Source organism: Anopheles merus, chromosome X, assembly GCF_017562075.2.
Source record: "Anopheles merus strain MAF chromosome X, AmerM5.1, whole genome shotgun sequence".
NCBI classification, from domain to species: Eukaryota; Metazoa; Arthropoda; class Insecta; order Diptera; family Culicidae; genus Anopheles; species Anopheles merus.
Genome location: NC_054081.1, coordinates 15,658,872 through 15,680,504, shown reverse-complemented (window position 1 = coordinate 15,680,504; position 21,633 = coordinate 15,658,872). Strand labels below are relative to the sequence as shown.

The following is a 21,633-nucleotide window of genomic DNA, read 5'->3' as shown; positions in this document are numbered from 1 at the left end:
TCTAGCTGAATATTTTGCAGAAAACAGAATTATGGCCGCAATCGGCATGGGTTACTAAAAGTAATGATGACGTTTGATAATGGGACGATCAATACACACGTATTGCTTAAAATAAGCATTAAAATAGTGCAATAACAACTATTCAAAAAACTAAAAAAGTCGTTTGATTGCCACTCGACAAGTATTCGTCTATCAAGCTTTTGGCGTAATGTGCGTAAGAAAACAAAGATTATGAAATCAAAACCATATCTTGATCTTTCTTATTGCATTTATGACTATTATTGACTATTTGACCAATGCCATAGCTCATTTGAACCTTAAAAAGGGCGTATTTTTACGCCATAATTCTACAATACTTGAGATTAATTGGAATCTCTGGTAGAAATATTGCATTTCCGGGCTACGTGGCCGTTCCTGTTCCATTGTAAAACTGGCAACTATTATATTGAGAGTCTACTAAATCGTTTTCATCAGTTTGGTTTCAACTGGTTTAGTGTGTTGGGTAAATGACAATGCTCTGTGTGTTCTCCTGCTCGACTAACCTTGAAACATTTGGTACTTTTTATGTACAATTTCTCATAACTTGGACTCAAAGTGCTTAAAACATGCAAGAATGTATTTCACGATCATTTTGGAATTATGTGATGCTTCTTGCCAGATTATTCAAGCCATAATATGACCAGCTACAATGAAATGCTGCATGACCCATCTACCAAATGTGTTCTAGTGTTGGGTTTCATGAATCTTTCGTTAAGATTCATTCATATGAATTTTCGATGATGAGTGATTTGAATCTCTAGTCAAATCTTCAAAGATTTATGAATCTCTAAAGATTCACAAATCTTCAAAGATTCATAATTTTTTATAGTTTTATGATTCTCTAAATATTAAAGAATCTCCAAGGATTCATTAAACTCGAAATATTCACGAATCTTCAAAGATTCTTGAATCTATGAGATTGCTAAATTCATTAAAATTCATATAACTCCAGGGATTTATGAATATTTATGAATGAAGATGTATGATTTTCAATATTTTGAATTTCCTCAATCTTACCTAAAACATGTCCGTCGTGGGTTCAAGCCTCACATGGACCCTCTCCCCGTAGCAAAACAAACTATCCGACTGTGTGGCCGAGATCGACTTTCCAAGAAGTCTAGAAAGCTTGTATAGGCAGGCATGACCACGCAGGTTGTTACGCCAAGAATTCTTCTAAATAAAAAAGCTCTAGCTCTATAAAAGTTTAGAGATTCATGAATCCCTTGAGATTCATTAATCTTTCGAGATATAAGAATCTTTTCAATCGAGTTTCTGATTCATTGAATAATCCCAAAGATACATTTAGATTCATGAATCTGAATCAGATTCACCTAACTCTAATGTGACCCATCTCTTTTCCTGATCTTATTGGCCATTCAAAAATGCACTAAATCCTGGGTTATATTTGATTTTTTGGACATTAAATTGCTTCTTTCGTTAGATAAACGGTCAAGGATGGCTGCTTACCTGACAGTTTGACACATAATTTGTATCAGAAAAATGACCAAACGCTGGTCAAACGAAGGAATGAAGTATCCCACATGTCTTACAACCTTTTAAAATGATTAGGATAGGTTATACAGAGGATTTGGATACGATTTTCGCCATCATGCTCCGTTCCTTGAACTCCCCCGTCTTTAGTGCCTCTCTGACCACTCGAAGTGCAAAGAATTGAAACAATAAAAATGCATTAATTTAGAAAGCAGTTTCTAGCAGATTGATAATAATAAATTTAATTAATGTCTACGTAGTGTTTGGCCAGCGTAAACGAGTAAAAAGCTAAATAGACGAATACTTTTTGCGCACTCATCAAACGACTTTTTAGAGTTTTTTATATGGTTTGGGTGTTATTGCACTATTTAAATGCTTATTTTTTTAGCAAATCGTGTGTATTGATGACTCCGTTATCAAACCTCATCATCATTTTTACCGCCCCATGCCTATTGCGGCCATAATTCGCCTTTTTTCTGTAAAATATTAAGTTTGACGAATACTTTTTGGATTGACCGTATTTTTTTTCTTCTCAAATTGCTTACCGTGATTGTTTTTTTTTCGCTCCTCCAACAGGGTACATCAGCAGGAGATCGAAAACAAGATGTCGCTCCACAATCTGGCGATGGTGTTCGGGCCGACGCTGCTGCGACCCGGGCCGAGTGCGACCAAGCAGAAGGACCTGCTCGAATCGAGCACGGCCGACGTGATGACGCAGGCGGGCATCTTGTACAGCTTTCTGCAGGCCCGCCTAAAGTAATGCCGGCTGGAAGTGTTCCAACCGCCCCTCCCCCCAAACACCCCAGACCACGAACGGCGTCCAACGTCTCTAGCAAGCAACGGGGCGGGGACAAAACCTCCGACGGAAGCACTTCAAAATGGCGCAGCCAGAACTGAACGATTTAATTATTTCTTGTTTAATTTGTTTTACGTTTCAATCGTCCTCGTCCTCACCCCACCTTCCAGTGCCAGCTTGGGGGTACAAAATCGATCTGTCCGCATACCCCTACCCGAAGGCACCTAGAGTTTTTCTCTCCTTTTTGACCAAGGTCCGCGGGTGTGTGTGATGGCTTGTTTTCGCTCGTGCATGAATTTTGAATTTGGTTTTGGAAAGGAAAATGCAAAATACACCCAACCCACCCATCTCCCCTGCTGTACAGACGCTCGTGGGCTGGACCGGTCCGGTACGAAAGATTTCTGCATCGTAAAGAAGCTACAACAGAGGGTTGTAGTTATCCCGCATCAAAGACTTCCAACCGCATTGGTTGTTTTGTCGTTTTTAATCCGGTAAAGCAAGCCCAATAATCCAATAAGGCATGCTCGTTTGTGCGACCAAACGCATAATTTACTCTCTGCAGCACGGTGTGTGTGTGTGTGTGTGATAAAGAAAGATAGCAGTAGTCGGTCGCACTAAATCCAACATTGTTTGACTGCTTCGAGAACTTATATAATATCATTCGTTTTCGCTGTGAAACCAAAATGAGAAACAAAAAAAAAAGAACGTCAAGGTATTTAAAAGTATTAGCTTTTATGTAAAACAACTCCCAAAGGATCCACACAGAGAGACACACACAAAAAACGACCCAAGGCAGCTCCTTTCGCTTCTCGCTGATCGAAAGCGAAAACTTTAACAAACAGACCACGGTGAAATTAACAGTTTTTGTTAGGTTTTTCATAGGTTTAGGTTATATTTTAAATGGCACGCAGCGGCTAGGAACTAATTTTATCCCTTAGGCAGGACATTTCGGGCGCGTTTTAGGTTAGTGCTTTTGTTAATGTGTTGCTTCAAAAGCAATTCCACTTCCTAACCGACACGTCCCTGCTGTATGGTGTTTGCTTGCTTTAAGTTGATATGGTTTGTTTGCGTAACCGGAACCGTGTTCGGGCACACGAGTTAGTTTTTTTGTCTGCTTCTGTTTGCTCTATCCTGCTGTCATTTTTATCGTTTTAAATTATTTAACTTCCCTTAATTTATGAGACACTAGGCACACATCGCACGAGTGTGATGGAGAATTGAGAATTGAGAATTGAGTTCAATGCAGCCGAAAAGATGTTTTAAATGAGTGTTTGAACTGCGAATAACAGCTCAATTTAACTTTTTTTGCTTTGGAAAAGCACGATTTTTTTTATCATACTGAGCAGCAATATTATATCATTTCCCCCAATTTGGGCTGCTACTCCATTCCAAATCTGCCCCCACGAGCGAAACAGCCACAGGACACGAGGGGCTAGATTGACGAGCGAACAGTAAAAATAAAGAGTTTGTGATCCGAAGAAAGCAAATAAAAACGTGGAAAACCCGAACAGCCGACGCAAAACCGCAATCTTTATACAGACAAAAAAAAAACTAACACTATACATATATAAATAAATATATATACATATTATTATACTTATTACTTGGGCAACTATACAAATATACATTTAAATAGTTATATTGCGTAGACATTATACCTAAAAGCCATTGATACTGCAAAATCGAAAACAAATACACTCACCTGGCAGAAAAGTATTTAGAGGAAGAAGAAGAAAAAATCCGCCTAGGCATAGTGGTACAAGGGCGTGCAAAGTTCGGTTGCGAGCAAAAGTTAGTCAGCGGTGGCAGGCAGAAAAACAGTTTAAAAAGGCACACGATATGAAGGGGGGAAAGGGAAAGCTAGAAACTACCACAGCGGAACAGGGGACGGTTCCGGGGCAACGAAAGTGCCGGTGTGCTTTCCAGGGAAAGGCGGAAGAAAAATGGCGCGCTGTTGCGTATTAAACAGGGAACAGTTATTACGTCTAAATAGTATGTCTTAATATTCACCTCAGCTTATCGAAAACGAAAGAAAGAAACAAACAAAAACAGGTTTACACACTCCCCCATTTATTGATAGTATTTGTATGAGCTAAGCAAAAAAAAAAAACAAAAAAACAAACAGATGCCCGGTTACTGGACAGCTTGGTGCCGCATTTTCGGGCCTTCCTCCCCCGGTTCCAATTGATGGTCAGGGTTCTTTATTCGAATTTGTCATTTTTTTTTTGAAAATTTTCCTCCGATGCAAAAGGCAATTAATGGTGTAAAAACGGGAAAATGCTAGAGTGTCATCATGCTTAACATTTGGACCACGATAGTGGCGGGGGAAGCAACAACAACACAGGCATAAAGCTAAATAAGTGCATTGTGGCTCGTTAAGAGGCGAGCGTGTGAAGGTTCTGTGCCACGTTGGTGCAAACGAACTGCAGGGAAGAGGGTTGAGCAAAGAGAAAGAATAAGAGAGAGAAAGAAAGAGAGAAAAGGGAAAGAGTCGTGAAGAAACTTTGATACCAGTAAGTGTATAATACAAGCAGGAAGTAGAACGGGAAGGAAAAGCTAAATCGTAAAAGTTAAAAACAAACATTTGCCGATTAAGGACGACACTATTATACACTCTATATATATACATATTATACCCTTTTTTAAGCTTTATGCAAAACGTTGCAAACGGTAATAGTGCACATTCGTTCTGGTTCACGATCACTGCCCACCACCGGACTCACCATTCCTCCGTCCCCCACACACACACACTTTTTCACCACAAACATGCTGTCCTGCTTACTGTTTTGCTACAATGTGTCACTGCCTGCCTGCAGTGGGGACTGCAAAGACTTCCAAATAAAAAGGACCAAAGGATTTTATTTTCTAAACCATCCTCTGTCCCCTTCTTCCTCTTCTCCAATCTCCACCCTCTCCTTTCCTTGCAAATTCTCGAGATGGCCAAATTTTTACAATCTCTCATACATACACTCACATACGCCTAGATACGGTAGGAAGGTGCTTTTGGCGAAGGTGGAATTGGCGTGGACGAAAGTAAGCAATGGAAATTAAAATAGTGTGCACTTTACAACAGGTTAAAGAGAAGGGAAAACCTGGAACACCCTTACACGCGATACGTCTGTGTGCGAGATTGTGTGGGAAGGTGTGCAAGCAATTGCGTTCAAGAGACGGTACTAAAAAACAAAAAATACAACAGCGCAAAGTTTAAACAGTTTCGCGAAGTGGAGGAAAGTTTAAAAGGATAAATGGCAATATATATATACCTATCCTAGTTTATGGAGCAAAAACAAACAGGCGAACCCTTGAAAGTAGAAGAAAATGGGCCCAAAATGCCCCTTAAAGGGAAAAGAACGAAAAAAAAAAACACTTACGCGAAACAATAAAACAGAAAATAAAAACAAGCAATCAGTTTCTCGTTTTCTCAAACAATAGCTGCATCGATGTTCTGGTTCTTTTTGAGTGCATGATTGTGAGATAGTGAGAAAAAACGTTTTGAAATATGATTTAATTTTCCCTTTTTTTAAGCACTGATGGTGTGGCATGAGGGGTGCTTTTACATTATGATTATTTTATGATTATTGTTGCTTATTTTAATTGTCCGCCAAAGTGGCTTAACAAAGTTGATACTTAACGCTACTTGTCGAGAGAAATTAATGTTGACGGGTGTAGCTTACATGGACTGGAGAGAGGAACATGGACTCTGGATAAGATTGCCAGCGTTATCGAGCAGCTTAAGAGCAATAAGTCTGCTGACAGTGATAGACTGGCGACCGAGCTCTTCAAACTTACCCTCCAAATGCATCAGCTGATCGTGAAAATCTGGGTGTAGGGGAAAAACTACCGGAGGAGTGGAAGCTGGGTGTCCACAAACAGGGTGACAGGCTGGATTGTTCGAACTTTCGAGCTATCACAGTCCTTAATGCCGCCTACAAGATCCTGTCCCATAACCTGTTCTGCAGACTTGCGCCCTTGCTACAAATTTCGTCGACAGCTACCAAGCTTTGTTGGAGGCAAATCCAGCATTCGACCACTCTACGGCAGATTCTCCAGAAGTGCCGACAGCGACAGACCCCTACGATACCACCTGTTCATCGACTTTAAGGCGGCCTACGACACCATAGACTGGAAGGAGCTATGGAACATCATGCAGTGGTACCACTTCCCTGAGAAGTTGATCCGGCTGTTAGAGGCCACCATGAATGAAATCGGAATCGTTCGATTCTCACAGGGGTCTGAGGCAAGGTGACTGACTCTCCTGTCTGCTCTTCAACATCGTCCTGGAAGGTGTCATTCGAAGCGCGAGGCTAGACAACAACATCCGTGGCACGATCTTTTACCGACTTCTTCGCGGATGACATCGACATCATCGGTAGGACAACAGCAAAGGTGTGTGAGGCGTACACCCGACTCAAACGCGAAGCAGCAAGAATTGGATTGACAATCAATGCGACGAAGGCAAAGTACCTTTTTGTCGGAGACTCAGACCATTTGGAAAACAGTGTATTAGTTGACGACGACAATCTCGAGGTAGTAAAGGAGTTTTGGTATCTCGGGACGGTCGTTACTTCGGACAACGACATCAGCAGTGAAATCCGGAGAAAAATTGTTCAGGGGAATCGGGCATACTATGGGCTTCACCGACTGCTGAGATCCAGAAGACCTCGAGACCACGTGAAATGTGAGATATATCGTACATTGATTCGCCCGGTGGTTTTCTATGGACACGAGTCTTGGACCATTCGAGCGAAGGATGCAAACGCTGTGGCACTGTGTTTGAGCGACGCATCCTCCGGACCATCTTTGGCGGTGTGTGAACCACGAGCTTGCTGAGCTGTACGGCGAGCATCAAAGGCTGGCAGGATACGATGGCGAGATAGATAGAGAGAGAGAAAGAGAAAGAGAGGAAGATAGTAGGGAAGAAGGGGACGAGAGGAGGCATAGAGAGGAATGGCGGATAGAAGGGATGGGACAGTTCAGGACAGTGCAAGGATGGGAAGTTCATTTAACAGGAGAGCTGAGATGAACCTTGCACGGATGTGGGCATGTCTTTCTTCAATCGGGAGTAACCCAAGAAGGCGATAACGATAGGATAGGATACGAAGAAAGGGATTGATGAGAATCAGGATGGAAGCGTCCAATAAGCTGGAGGAGACCAAACAACATCGGTGTATTCCAGGATAGATCGGACCCAGCAGCAGTACAGAGACTTCAAGCATACAGGGGAGCGCGAATTTCCAACGCGAGTATAGTAATGAGTCCCAGAGCCCTATTGGCCTTGTTGATGACATGATCAACATGCATATTAAAGGACAGCTTCTTGTCCAGCCACACACTGAGATCCTTTATCGGCAATATTCGACGTATGACAGTATCACAAAGAGAGTAACTGAATGTAATCGACGCGGTTCTGGTAAACGAAATCGAATGCTCGAGGTTGTGTTAAGGGGAATGTAAATTTTAACAGAAACAATCGCTTTCTTTCGTACTAATCGTTTTTTTTAACTTGTCTATAAATTCTATTTAAAACAAAAAGCGAAGAATCAACATCGTTTGTTTTGCATTTGCTCATTAGTAACAAGTTCGATTTATTTATCATAAATAAGAATGTAAGGCAAACGCTCCATCCCTGCCATTAGTTTGTGCGCAGGTCGCGCTTGCCTTAACAAATTAAACAACTAACCAAAAACAACTCCTCTCTTGCCTTTTCCACACACTTGCTTCGCATTTTGTAAACGTGTTTTGTTTTCCGCACAGCATGACTCAAATATAAAAATAAATTCGCGCGACTAAATTTGCCGAATTGATTAAGAATTAAAAAAAAATCACGCATACTAAATATATATATATATCATTCTCATATACTGCTTAATTTGGCACAGGGGCTGGAGTGATGGGAAGGACTTTTCGTTTTTCGTTTTGCCGTTTGTTCCGATTGGTTTGTTTGTTTGTTACTGCGCTACTCCCCCGTTCCCCATATCAGCCCGTCATGTGGTGCGCAGCGGAGGGATTATGTGCGACCATAATTGACACGTTGTTAGATGGCGCGCCCGCGGTTCATTCGCCCTGGCCCGTCCGTTCCGGAAGTCCGTATGAATTGGTTCGGTTGTGGTGTGGTTTGGCATGTTCCGGCGCCTGCTAAGGTTTCGGTTTCGTGAATCCTTCCTCACGGTGCACACGACGGTTGCATCCCACGCACAGTGGTTGGGGTTTGGGGTTGAGGGTAGCGTACACAGGCGTATACAGTATTTGGCTTGTTTCGTGTATATGTCTATTATGTTTTGCTTCTTCCGACGCAGAATGAATACTATAATAATGTATGTGGGTTTTGTGTTGTTACTACAAGTGTGATTCGAGTGGTTTACGCTTTCGAGCACGCTTCACTGGTTTGGTTTTCCCGTGTCGCATTGCAATGTAATGATTGATGTCGTAGGGTGGAAAGAAAAGAGAGGAAAGTGTGAAAAATGGATGATCGTGGTCATGGATGTGTTTGTGTGGAGGGGGAGATTGTGCGTAAGTGTGTGTGTATGTGTGTGAATAGAAGAAAATTATAGTAAGTTTTGGGTGCAGCATTAGTGAGGGATGGTGAGAAAATAATTAAATAATTAATTCATTTAGCGAGCGTACACTCTTCTACATGGGTGAAATACAACATAACGAGTTACGACAATAGGAATGGGGAAAGAAGCGTTAAGCGATTAGGTGGTAAAAAATGCAACAACAAAAAAAAACAAAACAGAAAACGGATGTTAAAAGATGATAGTTAAATTAAAGAAAGAACAGTGAAACCATCGACCAAGCCAAACTAAAATTAACTACCATTACTAGCATAAGTGTAGGTGCAGTAGTGTCAGTACAGGTAAAAGGGAAAGCATCTTCTCTAGTTTGTCTGCCTTTGCCTAGCGCTTGTCGGCTGCAGAACGAGCCGAAGGCAAATGAACGTATAGCACCCTATGCTTAGAAATCAAACTAAACCAACGGAATATTGTTGCGTGCGTGCGTAAAACACGCTCGCCCTAAACGCACTAAGTTACACCACGTGGCGTGCGTGTATGCTTCCTAACGTTTCGTTAACCTAAGCTCCGGGCGGGGTAGCGGGAGGGTGTGGCGAGTTTGGCCCCGTATCGCTCTCCCCCTGCTCTCGGGCGCAGACTATCTATTTCACTTCCGGTGCTTCCGCCGACTGCCGATTGTCGTGCACGTTCGGCACCGTCCCTAACTCCTCCTGCTTTCTGTTGTCCTCCTCCTGCTTCCTGTTGTTGTCTTCCTCCTCCTGCTGCTGCTGCTGCTGCTGCTGCTGCTCCAGCTCCTGCCGGCTTGCGTTCCACTTGCACAGATCGGCCAGCACCGGGACGCCGAGCGCCGAGTGCATGGCTTCGAACGAAAACGACGCAACGGAGCCCCGCTCGAGGGGCCGCTGCTGCTGGTCGCCGTTCGCCATCGACGCGATTGCGTCGCTTGATTTCGTTGCCGTTACGGTGGCCTTGCGACTGACCACACCGTCAGTCGTTGGATCGGCGGACGGTGACAGCTTGCCGATGTCCGGCATCGTCGGCGAGTGGACGGTTGGCGCTGCAGTGTTGGGTGCGGGCGGTGCTGGTGCCTTCCTGCCGGTACGGGCTAGCGGTGTCGGTGGGCTCGTACTGAGTTGTTCCTTCTCGCTTACTCCACCACCGGTGCCGATGTCTGCCGTCGAAGTTTTGGCCGGTTTCACGGTAGGCAGGGGTGTGTGTGTGTGTATGGCAGTGGTATGCAGTCGCAGTGAGGTAGTAGTAGTAGTAGTGGTAGCGGTTGGACAAGAAGTAGTAGAGAAAATGGGGATTGGTTGCGTAAAAATTTAAACGAAAAGAAAAAAGAAAAACGTATTGTTTTCCCCCAGAACAAAACATAAACTACAGGACAAAAGTAAAACAAATTAACGCGTTGTACATGTACGATGCAAAATGACTATGCGATCCGATTGCAACTGATGACATTCCCTTGTCATTTTAGCACCACAGTAATTGCATCATTCCGTAGGGTTTTTTCTCTCTCTCGATTAAAGACATAGCACATGTGGCAAGCAAAAGTTAGCCCGAGCTCAATGACACGTTTTAGAGTGATTCAACGGTTTCTTAAAACCAGGATATAAACTAGGCAGACTGGACAGACAAGATGTTTTTTTTTTATCACCCATGGTTAGTAGTAAATTGTAGTTTCTAATCATGCACACATCGAATGCAGTACGCCTGTGGCACTGTGAGGCAGCGTGTTCACGTGCCAGAAGCTCAAATGGGAAACAGGAATCACGTACACAGAGTTGCACAAATTGATATGGGACAGTACTAAAGCGGTCCACCCATCTGTTCTCTGAATCTATTCCTCATCGTTTAAATTATAATACTATTTAAGAATGCTAGCAATAAGCAATGTACGTCCAGTGAACAATATTTCAGTTTTGATGATTAATAAGTTTTTTAAAGAAATTTTCTCTTGATTGCATTTCTATTGTTATTAGCATTTTATAACATCTTGGATATTTTGAACAAAGAAAACATACAAAAATAACATCTTGCAACTCTAACAGCTATAATAACATCTTTTTTATATGGACGATGACGTCATGACGTCATTGTTACTTGAATGATGACTAATGGCGCGAAGCTATGATTCAAGCAGCCGACAAATGAAGAAAAATAGTAATACCCGATTCCGTTTCCGTGTTCAGAACCAATTCCGGAGCCGATTCCGATGCTGGGATCGATTCTGGAGCCGATTCCGGAGTCGATGACGGAGCCGATTCCGGAGTTGACTCATGAATCGATTCCGGAGTCGTTTGCGAAATCGATTCCGGGATTGGAATCCGCTCCGGAATCAGAATAGACCTTGAGAATCGCAATTTAATTCGGAAACGGAATCAGAATTGACTCCGGAATGAGAATCAGTTCTTGAATTGAAATAAGAAGTTTCAGAGGCGAAATCAGTCCGGGAATTTCCATGAGAATGGATGGTTTACAAGTAAATTTTGATTCTCAGTGGCTATCAGTACTTTGCATCATTGGACCACATGCTAAATCTTATGAAATTGCCGAAACTGACTCCGATTTCGATACCGATTCTGAACATATTCTTGGGCCGATTCCTATTACGGAGCCGATTTAGATACCGAAACCGATTCTAAACCTATTCTGGAGCCGATTCTTATTCCGAAGCCGATTCCTATTCCGGATCCAATTTCTCGACTTACTATCCGGAATCGATTCCATAAAACTTCGGAGATAGCCGGAATCGATTCCGACGAAATCTTCATTTTTCCCATCGCTAAGTTGGCTGCATATGACCATTCCAACCAAAACTCAGAGTGCCGGTGGGGAGCGTTTTCTACTGTTCTAACATTAGACTGACTGGTTAGCAGCTGTATCAACATAGTTATAACTTTCGCTGGAACCGGTTAATGACATGAATCACAATGCAACATCATGCTGGAGATGAGTTTGGAAACAGCGCGGGAGGATGTTAACACAAAACATTAAAATAAAACAAACAAAACAAAAAAAAAAACACACAAGCTCTCCTCGCAAACCATTGCGGCGGGCGTGTATGCAATCATTGTGTAATGGGGAGGTTTTTAGTGACCACCAATTTGTTCCTTCCCAATTGTTCCCAGCGTTTCCGCCAAACAATTACCTGCGTTCGAGGCATACTCCGTGGTGAGCGGTTTGTTGAACGGGTTTTGGCGCCGGGGCGGTGCCCTCGGGGGCGCCAGGATCGGTGCCATCTCGGACGCCTTCTCCCGGCACTGGCCCTCGATCTCGTCCAGCTGGCGCTGCAGCTCGGCCACCATTAGCTTCATGTAGTCGTACCCGGCACAGGTCAGCGCCTTCATCCACTGCTCCATGTTGGACTGCGATTCCGTGCTGAGGTAGTACGTGCGATTGTTCGGCCCGTGGAATATGATCTGAAAGCAGTACTGTTCGCTTTCCTCGGCGAGTTCTAGAACGGGAAAGGCGAGAGCGTGTGAGAGCCAGGAGGGGAGAGCAAAAAAAAAAAAAGGTATCGACGACTTTGCTCGACTTCTATCAGCGGCGGAGTCAGCGCAAGGCCGCCAAGCAGCAGCGGCAACACTTACCCACCGTGCAGCCCTCAAGGATGATCATGCCGAGCGGTTCCTTATCGGTGCGCTTCTCAAAGTAGAACAGCAGGTTGCCCTTCAGCACGAACCACCGCCGCTGCCAGCTTTTGTTCATTTCGCCCCGCTTGTTCAGCCAGCCCTCCAGGTCGACCGGTGGCGTCGTCGCGAACGTGCACAGGTTTTTCTCGTTGATCTTCATCGTTGCTCGGCGCAGTGCGGCTGGTAATCACAGGCTGGGGCGTTTCCGGGAGATGCGTTTTTTGCCCTCCAATACCGGCCCCGCTCCGCTCGGGGCGGGAAAGGAAGGATGCCCTTTATCGTTCGATATTTTAACTGGCTCGTTTTGTGGACCACCGTCCTTCCCCTATTTTCACTGTTGCTTTTTTTCTAGCGCATGTTTTGCACGGTTACAAAAATCAAAAAAACGAGCGAGAAACGAGTAAAAAAGCACACACACGCACGCACACCCGGACAGGAAATGTTTCTCCCTTGCTGTTGATCGGTCGATTGGCAGTGTGTGTGTGTGTGTGCGGCGGCTGGCTATTTCTATTTCTGATCGGGGATGATGCAGTGTCGCGGTTATCTGATTTGATTGTGCGGATACCGGGCCAGCCTTGGGTAGATTAGCGGATACAGCCCCGAACTTGAACGTTGATGGCCGCGCCTAAAAGCTGCGAAGAATGCAACAACAAGAACAGACACGCATCGAAACAAAAACACACTGTTAGTGGGAATCGGGTGTGGTGGTGCTCGGCAGAACGGATCACTTGAACAAAGAATTATGTCACTTTGCGCCTGTAATGACGCGATGGAGGCAGATTTGCCGGGATTTATCTTTTTTTTTTCTTGTTGTGCGGTACACTCGCTCGACAGTTACCTTAAATTCTTGGCCAGTTAACTCATGTTATTTTTATTTCTATTCCAAAAGTGTTCCCTGTGTGTTTGCTGGACTCGCTGTCAAGTAGCGGCACCCCGTATAACATGGCGAGGGATTTTGACGTTAACCAACCGCTGCATTTCGCTCATTTTCTCTACCCGTCCTTTACTTGCCTACAGCCATGGCCTCGTCAGAATCGGCACGGAATAAATATAGGCATTCCCCGATACACGCTGTTAATTTAGCTTTATAGCTGATTTAGGGCTGTTTAACGAAAAATCGTTCCGATGTCGTACTTTGTGGCTGATTAAGAGATAGACGGTACTTTGCGGAACTATGGAGCTTTTTAACAGGCACATGGTACTTTTTGGAACTTTGCGGCTGATTAGCACTATGTGTAGGGTTCATGGTGGAACTTGAAGGCTTGTTAAGAAAGCGTACCGAACTTGGTGGAACTTTATAGCTTTTTTATCCATGACATCGGTACAAGGTGGCTCTTGTCAAAGTGTCAAAGACGGACGCCGGCAATAATCTCATTGCTGCTGCACAAGTTAGATTCGTTAATTGAAGGATGAATATTGAGTGAAGTGATTGTGGATTATCAGTAAATTGTGTAAAATGTTGTGTAATTCATCAATACGAAAGATTTAAAAATATACACATGTGTTTAAACGAAACAAATCTTGTTGTTTATTTCATCGATGACGCTTGCTTGAAAATAAAACACAAAGAAAAATAATCCCTGGCATCGTGGCATAAGGAAGCTGCTTAGGCGCTGTTTGAAAGACCCACATAGAACTTTGATGCTGTTTATCTACTGCAAAAGGCGAATTAGAGCAGCAATCTTTAGCGTGCCAAAATGAGCTGCTTAAGCAATTCTGGCTATTTGGGGAGGTAATAGCGTCTCTCAAATGTAAGCGAATGTCGAATTTTGAGGTTTTCAGTTAAATAATAGCTAAATTTCGTATAATTTTACTTGAAGCGTCCAAGTCTCACAAATCCACTATACGACAACTAAACGGGTTCTAAACGGCTCAAGCTCTCAACCTAAAAGGAATCTATAAAAAAATTCGGTTAGCACACGGTGAACGATTGATGCATTCTAAAAATAGCAAAAAATCTGGTGGCGCCATATCTGTTGGTGGGATACCCAACCAGTGGAGCGCTTTCCTCACTTTGAGAGATTTCTCCTTCACTCTGTACTGTTGTATGGTTTCGCATTGAAGTTATGCATCGCTAGAACGGCGATATAATAAACTCCATGTTGAACCATTTGTACAGAAGCAAGTGAGATTTAAACATTGGTCGATGATGTTGATACCCATGAGATCGTGTGATCAGATCATTCATATGGATTTTTGCTCGGAAAGTTAGAAGGCTATATAGGTCATGATTAGATGAAGCTTGTCGAAACGTATTGGAAGAAAAGGATAGCAATATAATGATGAGTTGTCTTATATGATATCTATTGAGCAAACTAGTGAAGCTATGAAGCTTTCATTTTTTATATGGATATTCGATTTTCCAGTCGTTGAAGCTTAATCTGTTGCGGTCGGGATAGCTATGTAACCATCAACCGACATGGTACGCGAAAGGTCTCGTCAGAACCGGCATGGAATAGATTTATTAATATAAGCACATTAATATAAGCATAAGCTCAGCGTTAAGGTCACTAGCAAATAAAGACTGACCAAAAAGGCCACCACTGGATCTGAGCTGATACAATGCGAAGCAAAAGAAACTTATTTTACTCAAATTTAGCCATTAAAATCGGCTTTTTTTCAACATCGTTCCAAAAGTCTCATACTGGCGACCTTTGGAGCTTCTACATACACCGGCGTGAGATATCAGTGCTCAATTTTCTCAGAGCCATCTCTCACCTGCAGCCTCGGTGTATGTAGTAACGCTCAGACTTCGGAGCGAAGATATAAATATGGCACACCCAAGCCCCACAGATTTAGCTTAAACGACTAAAAAATCAAATATCCATAGAAAAAAAAAGAAAGCTCCATAGCTCCGTTGGTTTGCTCATCTTCGTCTAATCATGACGTATATAACCTTCTAACTTTCTGAGCAAAAATCTATATGAAAGGTCGTATAGACCGAGGAAGATCTATAGAGATCTATATGAATGGTCGATATCGAGGAAGCTCCACACTGGTTGGGTATCCCACAAACAAATGGCGCCACCAGCTTTTTGCTATTTTTAGAATGCATGAGTCGTTTGCCGTCTGCTAAACGAAGTGTTTCTATATTCCGTTTTGGTTCAAAGCTTGAGTCGTTTAGAACCCGTTTAATGGTCGTTTAGTGGATTTGTGGCACTTCGGCACACATGAAATGAATGAGCCCGCGAGGTGAATGAGGGGGAGGTGAAGCGAATGATAAAATGTATTAATTTTTTTGACCATATAATTGTATCCATCATAACGCACTACAGCGCTAGCTTTTTAGCTGGCAGCCGTCTTGAACCCCTAAAAAATCCTCGGAACGTCTTTCAAAAACGCCCAACAGCGAGGAAAAAACACACCGATTTGGAGCGTTCGCGAGCTCACAAACTGCAGCAATTTGTTGGACGGGGCTTAGCCGGGAGGTTGAAGTGCTCGCACGCTCTGTACAGGCGGTCCCCGAGATACACGGTACCTCTTATACGCGGATTCGGAGATACGCGGTTTTCCAAATTTGACAGTTCTTTGAGCAAATTGTACTGATTTGACACATAAATTAGCAAATGCAAAATAGTTTCCGTATCGATTGAATGTAAAATATCATTGCAAAAGGTTTAAAACTGTTCAATTCAGTAAAAACATATCAAATAATTAATTTGGTGTCTAAAACCACCCCTAACTTGCAAAATTGCACCTAAATTAGTGATATTTTGGCTGGATATCACGAGATTCGACTTACACGGAAATTCGAGATACGCGGTATTTTGCGGCTGTTTTCGGTCCCCATTAACCCTGTATCTCGGGGACCGCTTGTACTGTGATTCGATGAGGGTCTTGTGAGGGTTTGTGTCTTGGGAAAGGTGTTTTTTGAATTTAACGTTATGTTATCGTTAATCTATTTTTTTACTAACGTTATTTGAAAGGAAATATTTTCCTCGAATATTAGACGTGATAATGATGTAGATCATGATTGATCCTTTCCTCTTCATATGTTCGAGAAGGAGGACATACTGTCTGTCTGTCTTATCTGTCGTTGGAATTTTCCTTCTTGACAGAATCTACATTAATCAAGACCAGGGGTCTCAAAACTTTTCACTTCCCGGGCCGCATTGCATCACAATTATCGTTGTTGAGGACCATTTTGACGTCACCTTTAGCTAATGGACCAACGTTTATATCTCCTTTCAATGAGAAAATACCAACTGTATCACAATTGCAAAGTTTTATATTATTGAAGCTATCTTCTAAACGTGAAATGTTTACTTTTTTATTTAATTTTGATTAAAAAAAACCAAAATAATAACCTTTATATAAGAGTCTTTAAAGTTCTCGAAGGCCGCATTATAGGCTCTTGATGGCCGCATGCGGCCCACGGGCCGTCGTTTGTTGAACTCTGGTCTAGACCAATTCATTTTTCATTGCGGGATAAAAGTTTTAGATTAAAATTTAAAATTCTAAATTGAAATTTTTGTTTTTTGATTGTTCCCATGTTTTTATTTATTATTTCCCGAGGGTTTTTGGGCGCTTCGTCAATCATAAAAACAGATGATGTACCAAGGCCCATACCAAATCTCTTAAGAATATAAAAATAATAGAAAAACCCATTAAAAATTGATTACCCAATACGATAACCAAGAATAAGAAGAAAAAAAGAACTATACAATACGAATATAAAATGTTCCCTTAAAATACAAAAAAGGAATAGGAAGTTAATATGTAGAAGTTTACAGCGTAAGGAAATTTCCTGCTTTCATGTATAATATATTCAATCAATGCTGCTCATATTTTATACATCTTCCTACTGATGAAAAAATTTCTCTCTACATTCGTTGGTGATAGCGATCACCAGACGCCGAAGAGTTGTATAGGTCAGTATCTATAAAAAATGTTTTGGATACATTTGTAGCCGAATCGTATACAATTTTTTTTATATTTTTGTGCAAATATTTTGACCCTATTGGCTAAATTAGCTTCAAAATGTTTGGTATGAGCGTCAAAATCAAAATCATTTGTTGTTAATTTGATGTGAAACAAATAGATTTATTTTTAATTGTTGCAGGAACACTGTAGGAAAACAGGCAAAGAAACCCGATTTAAAAATAACCACTTTTGCACACTTTTTGTCAATAACGAGTTAAATCTGAATGTACTTTCTTTCAGATTAAATCTGAATGTCTGAACAACTGCCAGCTCAAAATGCCATCAAAATATGTTGTCAATTGCTCTACAGGGCCATTCTTCGCCGGCAAAATAATGGAATTCTGTTAATGATGTTTGAAAAGAGGCGAATGAGCTAGACCTCAAAGTCTCTATAAAAATAAGAAAAGGAAAGAAAAGATGTTTGAGCCTTATGTAAACTTTATGTTTTTAAAACACTTTCTATTTAAATTTTATTTATTATCTGTGCGATCAAACACGAATTAACCATTGCACGAACTCGAGGCGTGATTTATTGTAGCGTATTCGTGTGTTTTTTTTTTTCAAATAATTAAAAGAAATGCGTGTGACTCGTTTCACCTCCATCAGGTTGCTACCTTTTTTGAAATATTTTTTGGGATATAACTAGCAATAGTTGGAATGGGCTTTCCTTTATTTGTATCATGAGTCCGTTGTTGACCTTTATCCCTCATTGCATATGCACGCAAGCACAGCGTGTTCTCTTCATCGCAAGCATGACAGGCAGCTTTTTTGCAACGTCCTTTACGATTTGTTCTTTTTTTTGCATTACAAACAGGCTACGATGCCAGTGTCCGTTGAACAACTAGACCAGACGTGAACACGCAAAATTGGGCCCCGGTTCAGGATAGAAGAAAAACAGAAACCAGAAAGAACCCGTGAAACGCCACCCTCAGGGACGCAACATCACGAATTCCCTGTGTTTTTTGTTGTGTTCGTCCCATTCAGTCCCCCCGTAGGTGCTACGATGCTGGTGAAAATTTAATATATTTATTCGCTTAATTTTCATTCCAAATATTTGGCGAGTGTGTGCTGCACTCCGGAGTGTCGAACGCATTTTCTGCAGCATCAGCAGGTGTGTTGCAGTAATTGTTTTCATGCGCTCTGGTTGTTTTTCACCCCTTTTGCTTGCGTAGTGCCGTGCGAGCAGTGATTAAACAGCTACATTGCTCGTCGCAGGCCGTAACAGCTTTCCGAGAAGTCTTTAAGATGCCTGCTGAAGGATTCCGCGGCGAAGCTTTAAGGCAGGCCGAGCGGCCGGTACTGCACACTCAAGCAATTTGACAAACCACCATTTAATCGAGTGAACCAATTAAGGGCCCCACCATCGGTTCTGATACGAACGACAAGCTGGTGACAAGTGTGAACCGAGGATAAACTAGTCGCTTAATAGTACTTGCGTGCCAGCCCGATGATCAGATTTATCTTCAATCGTACCGGCAAACAACAACAACCACCCGCACACCACCTGCAACATGTGGGACTTGGGTTGTGTACGCCGGTCAGGCACACGGAGATAATAAGTCCCGCATGGTGTTCGACGTGCGGTTCAGCACTTTGTTGCCGGTTTGCTTTCATAATTCAATTCAATTACGGGCACGCGTCTTCCTCGGCGTCTTCGTACACGCGCCAAGAAAGCGGAGTAAAAGATTCAGCCCAGCAACCCCACCAACATCCAAAGTTCTTGTCCGTCCTGATTGCGTCAATTACCTCGGCACACCCCGGGACCCGGGAAGATAAAAGAACCTGTCACAGCGACACGCACACTTAATGCGGACATAACGCTTCGGTTTACTTTTCAACTTCGTTACCTTGCCCAACCATGCTCCTCCGAAATGCCCGTCCCAGGTAGCGCCACGGGAAGACCGTGCAAGGCGTCCGGCGTGCCTCTGGTGCGGGTGGCTATTGGCGAATACGCCAGTGACGACGATGATTTCCACCGCAGCCAGCCACAGCGCACGGCACGACCCTTGGCGACCTAGAAAGTGGTCGAAAATTTGATTACCTGATTTGATTTACTGACACTGGGCTCTTTTCGCAGGCTTTTGCTCTGCCAGCTGGCAAGCTGCCCGACTGCTGTTCTGCGTAAAACGCTCCCTTTCTTAATAGCTCTCCGGCTCGGTCCAGAACATCCTCTGCTGCTGCTGCAAGTTGGCGTCTGCGGCCAGGCTCCCTACTCTGCTATAGCACCTAGATCCCAGCAGTGTCGAAGATCTTTGCCGAGTGACTTGCAATCGATGTTATATTTATGCGTAACTACACTGCAAACTGTTTCACGTGTCATGTTCTGGACAAATCGGGGGGTTTGGCGACAATCGGCCAACATAAACGTGCCGGGGACATTCGTGCTGGTGACAGCTTGCCATCGTAACATTTCGTAACATCCCGTCCTACCAGCATTCAAAGTGTTGGGAGCTGGTGAAACTAGCAGTACCTCGGCCCAGGGACCAGTTCCGAGTAGCGTGCGGGTACGTCATTAGGTGCACATTGGCACATTGGGCGCAGTGGATACTGAAGAGGGCTTCAGCAAATTGCGGTGTCGGTCCGTTAATCTGGGACAAATTGAAGAATGTAGCCTATTCGCTCGGTACACTTTGGTTGCAGTTTTCAAAATTTTGCAAACATCCACTCATAGGAACGCATGCAGCCCGCACACAGAAACGGTAGTGACGAATAAGCCAGCAACCAGCAACCGACTAGCAAGCGTGTACAGACACAGAGGAACTTTTCAACCACCATCTAATATAACCTTTCTCCGGAGAAGATCCTTCGACGATAGAGGTGGGGTTGTCGGTCTCCGAGGGTTTTTGTTAGTCTGCTTCTGACTGACCACTAATAATAGCACTTCACCGTTTTGCCGAAGGAGTCCACTTTTCAATTACAGTTACCATCTCGCCATCGCACGCCTCAACTCTCACCACTCAGTTTAAGATGCAGATTGTCAGTCGTACCCAGATTTTGAAGTCCCGATGTCCGTGTATCAGCAGCAGCCGTGTTGCATGCGATACAATACGCCCTGCACTCGGGGCTCCCCGGTTCCCCGATATTCGGTCGACTGCATTCCAATCGTTTCGTCCCGTTCAACAAAGACCGGTGCAAGAAGTCTGCCCAAAAGCGGTAGACATTCGGCTACCGTAGCACCGTTGCCGAACGGATTGGTGCGGTACGGTTGGGTTTATGTTTGCGAGATCATCCACGCTCATGCATTATGGATGAGAGAGAATTAGAGGCATCGCTTTTGGTTCAACCACTGCACCCTCCGCTATGCACCCGAAGCTGCGTGAAGATGTGTTGTGGGCCCAAATGAGCGTGGGCAGTCTCTCAGGCTTGCAACCGGAAGAAAAGTCATAATCGAGTCGCCGTGGCTTATTTATGCAGAGCGAAGTGCTGCTGGGAATGGAGTTGCGTTTAGGACCGGGATTGGGTTGGAGGGGCATCATAAATCCAGTCCCAAATAAATACCTGCAGGATAGGAAATGCAAGTTTCGGAAGGTCGGGTGGGGAAGATTTAGAGTGGGCAAAGTGGGCGAACCATTTTTGACACTCCGCCTTCAATAGGGTGGTTGGTGTTTAGTGTTTGCTAGAGAGCAGTGCAAGCAGTGGCTTCAGAATTTGACCACTTAAATTTACACTCGAAGGGCGTAGGGGGTTGGGGCTGCATGTTTGGAGAATTTCAAAACAACACTTGATGCGACGATGCACTTTCCTGGAGGTTGTTTAGAGTTTCAGATTGTATGTTAAAGGAACGTTAGCAAGATGTAGTGCTCGGGTAAAGGCAATCAGAAACTAGTATTCTAGGGAGAAGACCTGATAATACAAAATGTTATAAGGTTTCACACTAACATGAATTTTTTGGAAACATTTACGCTTGACGTCGTAGTGTGAAGATATTCCTGTTCAAAGATTTGTGGAGTTGTCAGATTACAAGATATTTGTGACGATTGCGTCCATAGACTCATCGATAGGCCTTATACGCAGTTCTTTCCAGCCGCTGCATCGATTACTATCACTACCTATCACTACTTAGTGTATCCAAACAAACGATTATCCGACTGTTCTGTTAAAGGAACAACAAAAAAGGAGCACGACAGGGCTAAAATAAATAAGGCTCGAAGGCCAGGTACTATGGTTAGTGACTATCGTTGAAGTGCTTAAGCTCGTCTGTGTTTGATAATCAATTTCTAATCTCGCCCAAATAAAC

At 43.2% G+C, this 21,633-nt stretch overlaps 2 protein-coding genes across 6 annotated transcripts in view; one reads left to right on the top strand and one right to left on the bottom strand.

The window, feature by feature from the left end:
• Positions 1 to 4,662, top strand: part of LOC121602254 (active breakpoint cluster region-related protein) — a 43,890-nt gene extending 39,228 nt beyond the window's left edge. For all 5 annotated transcript variants that reach the window (XM_041931036.1, XM_041931230.1, XM_041931168.1 and 2 more), the window contains one exon: positions 2,107 to 4,662. In XM_041931036.1, the coding sequence (XP_041786970.1) occupies positions 2,107 to 2,290 (184 nt within the window). In that variant the 3' untranslated portion in view covers positions 2,291 to 4,662. The remainder of the gene's footprint in view (positions 1 to 2,106) is intronic.
• A 3,909-nt stretch (positions 4,663 to 8,571) lies between these two features.
• On the bottom strand, positions 8,572 to 13,421 carry LOC121594341 (sesquipedalian-1). The gene is made up of 4 exons (XM_041917501.1): positions 13,312 to 13,421; positions 12,432 to 13,105; positions 11,990 to 12,295; positions 8,572 to 10,009 (listed from the first exon to the last, which is right to left on the bottom strand). Exons 2-4 carry the CDS (start codon positions 12,631 to 12,633, stop codon positions 9,480 to 9,482), a joined length of 1,038 nt encoding a protein of 345 aa, XP_041773435.1. The 5' UTR covers positions 12,634 to 13,105; positions 13,312 to 13,421; the 3' UTR covers positions 8,572 to 9,479.
• Between the last annotated feature and the right edge of the window lie 8,212 nt (positions 13,422 to 21,633).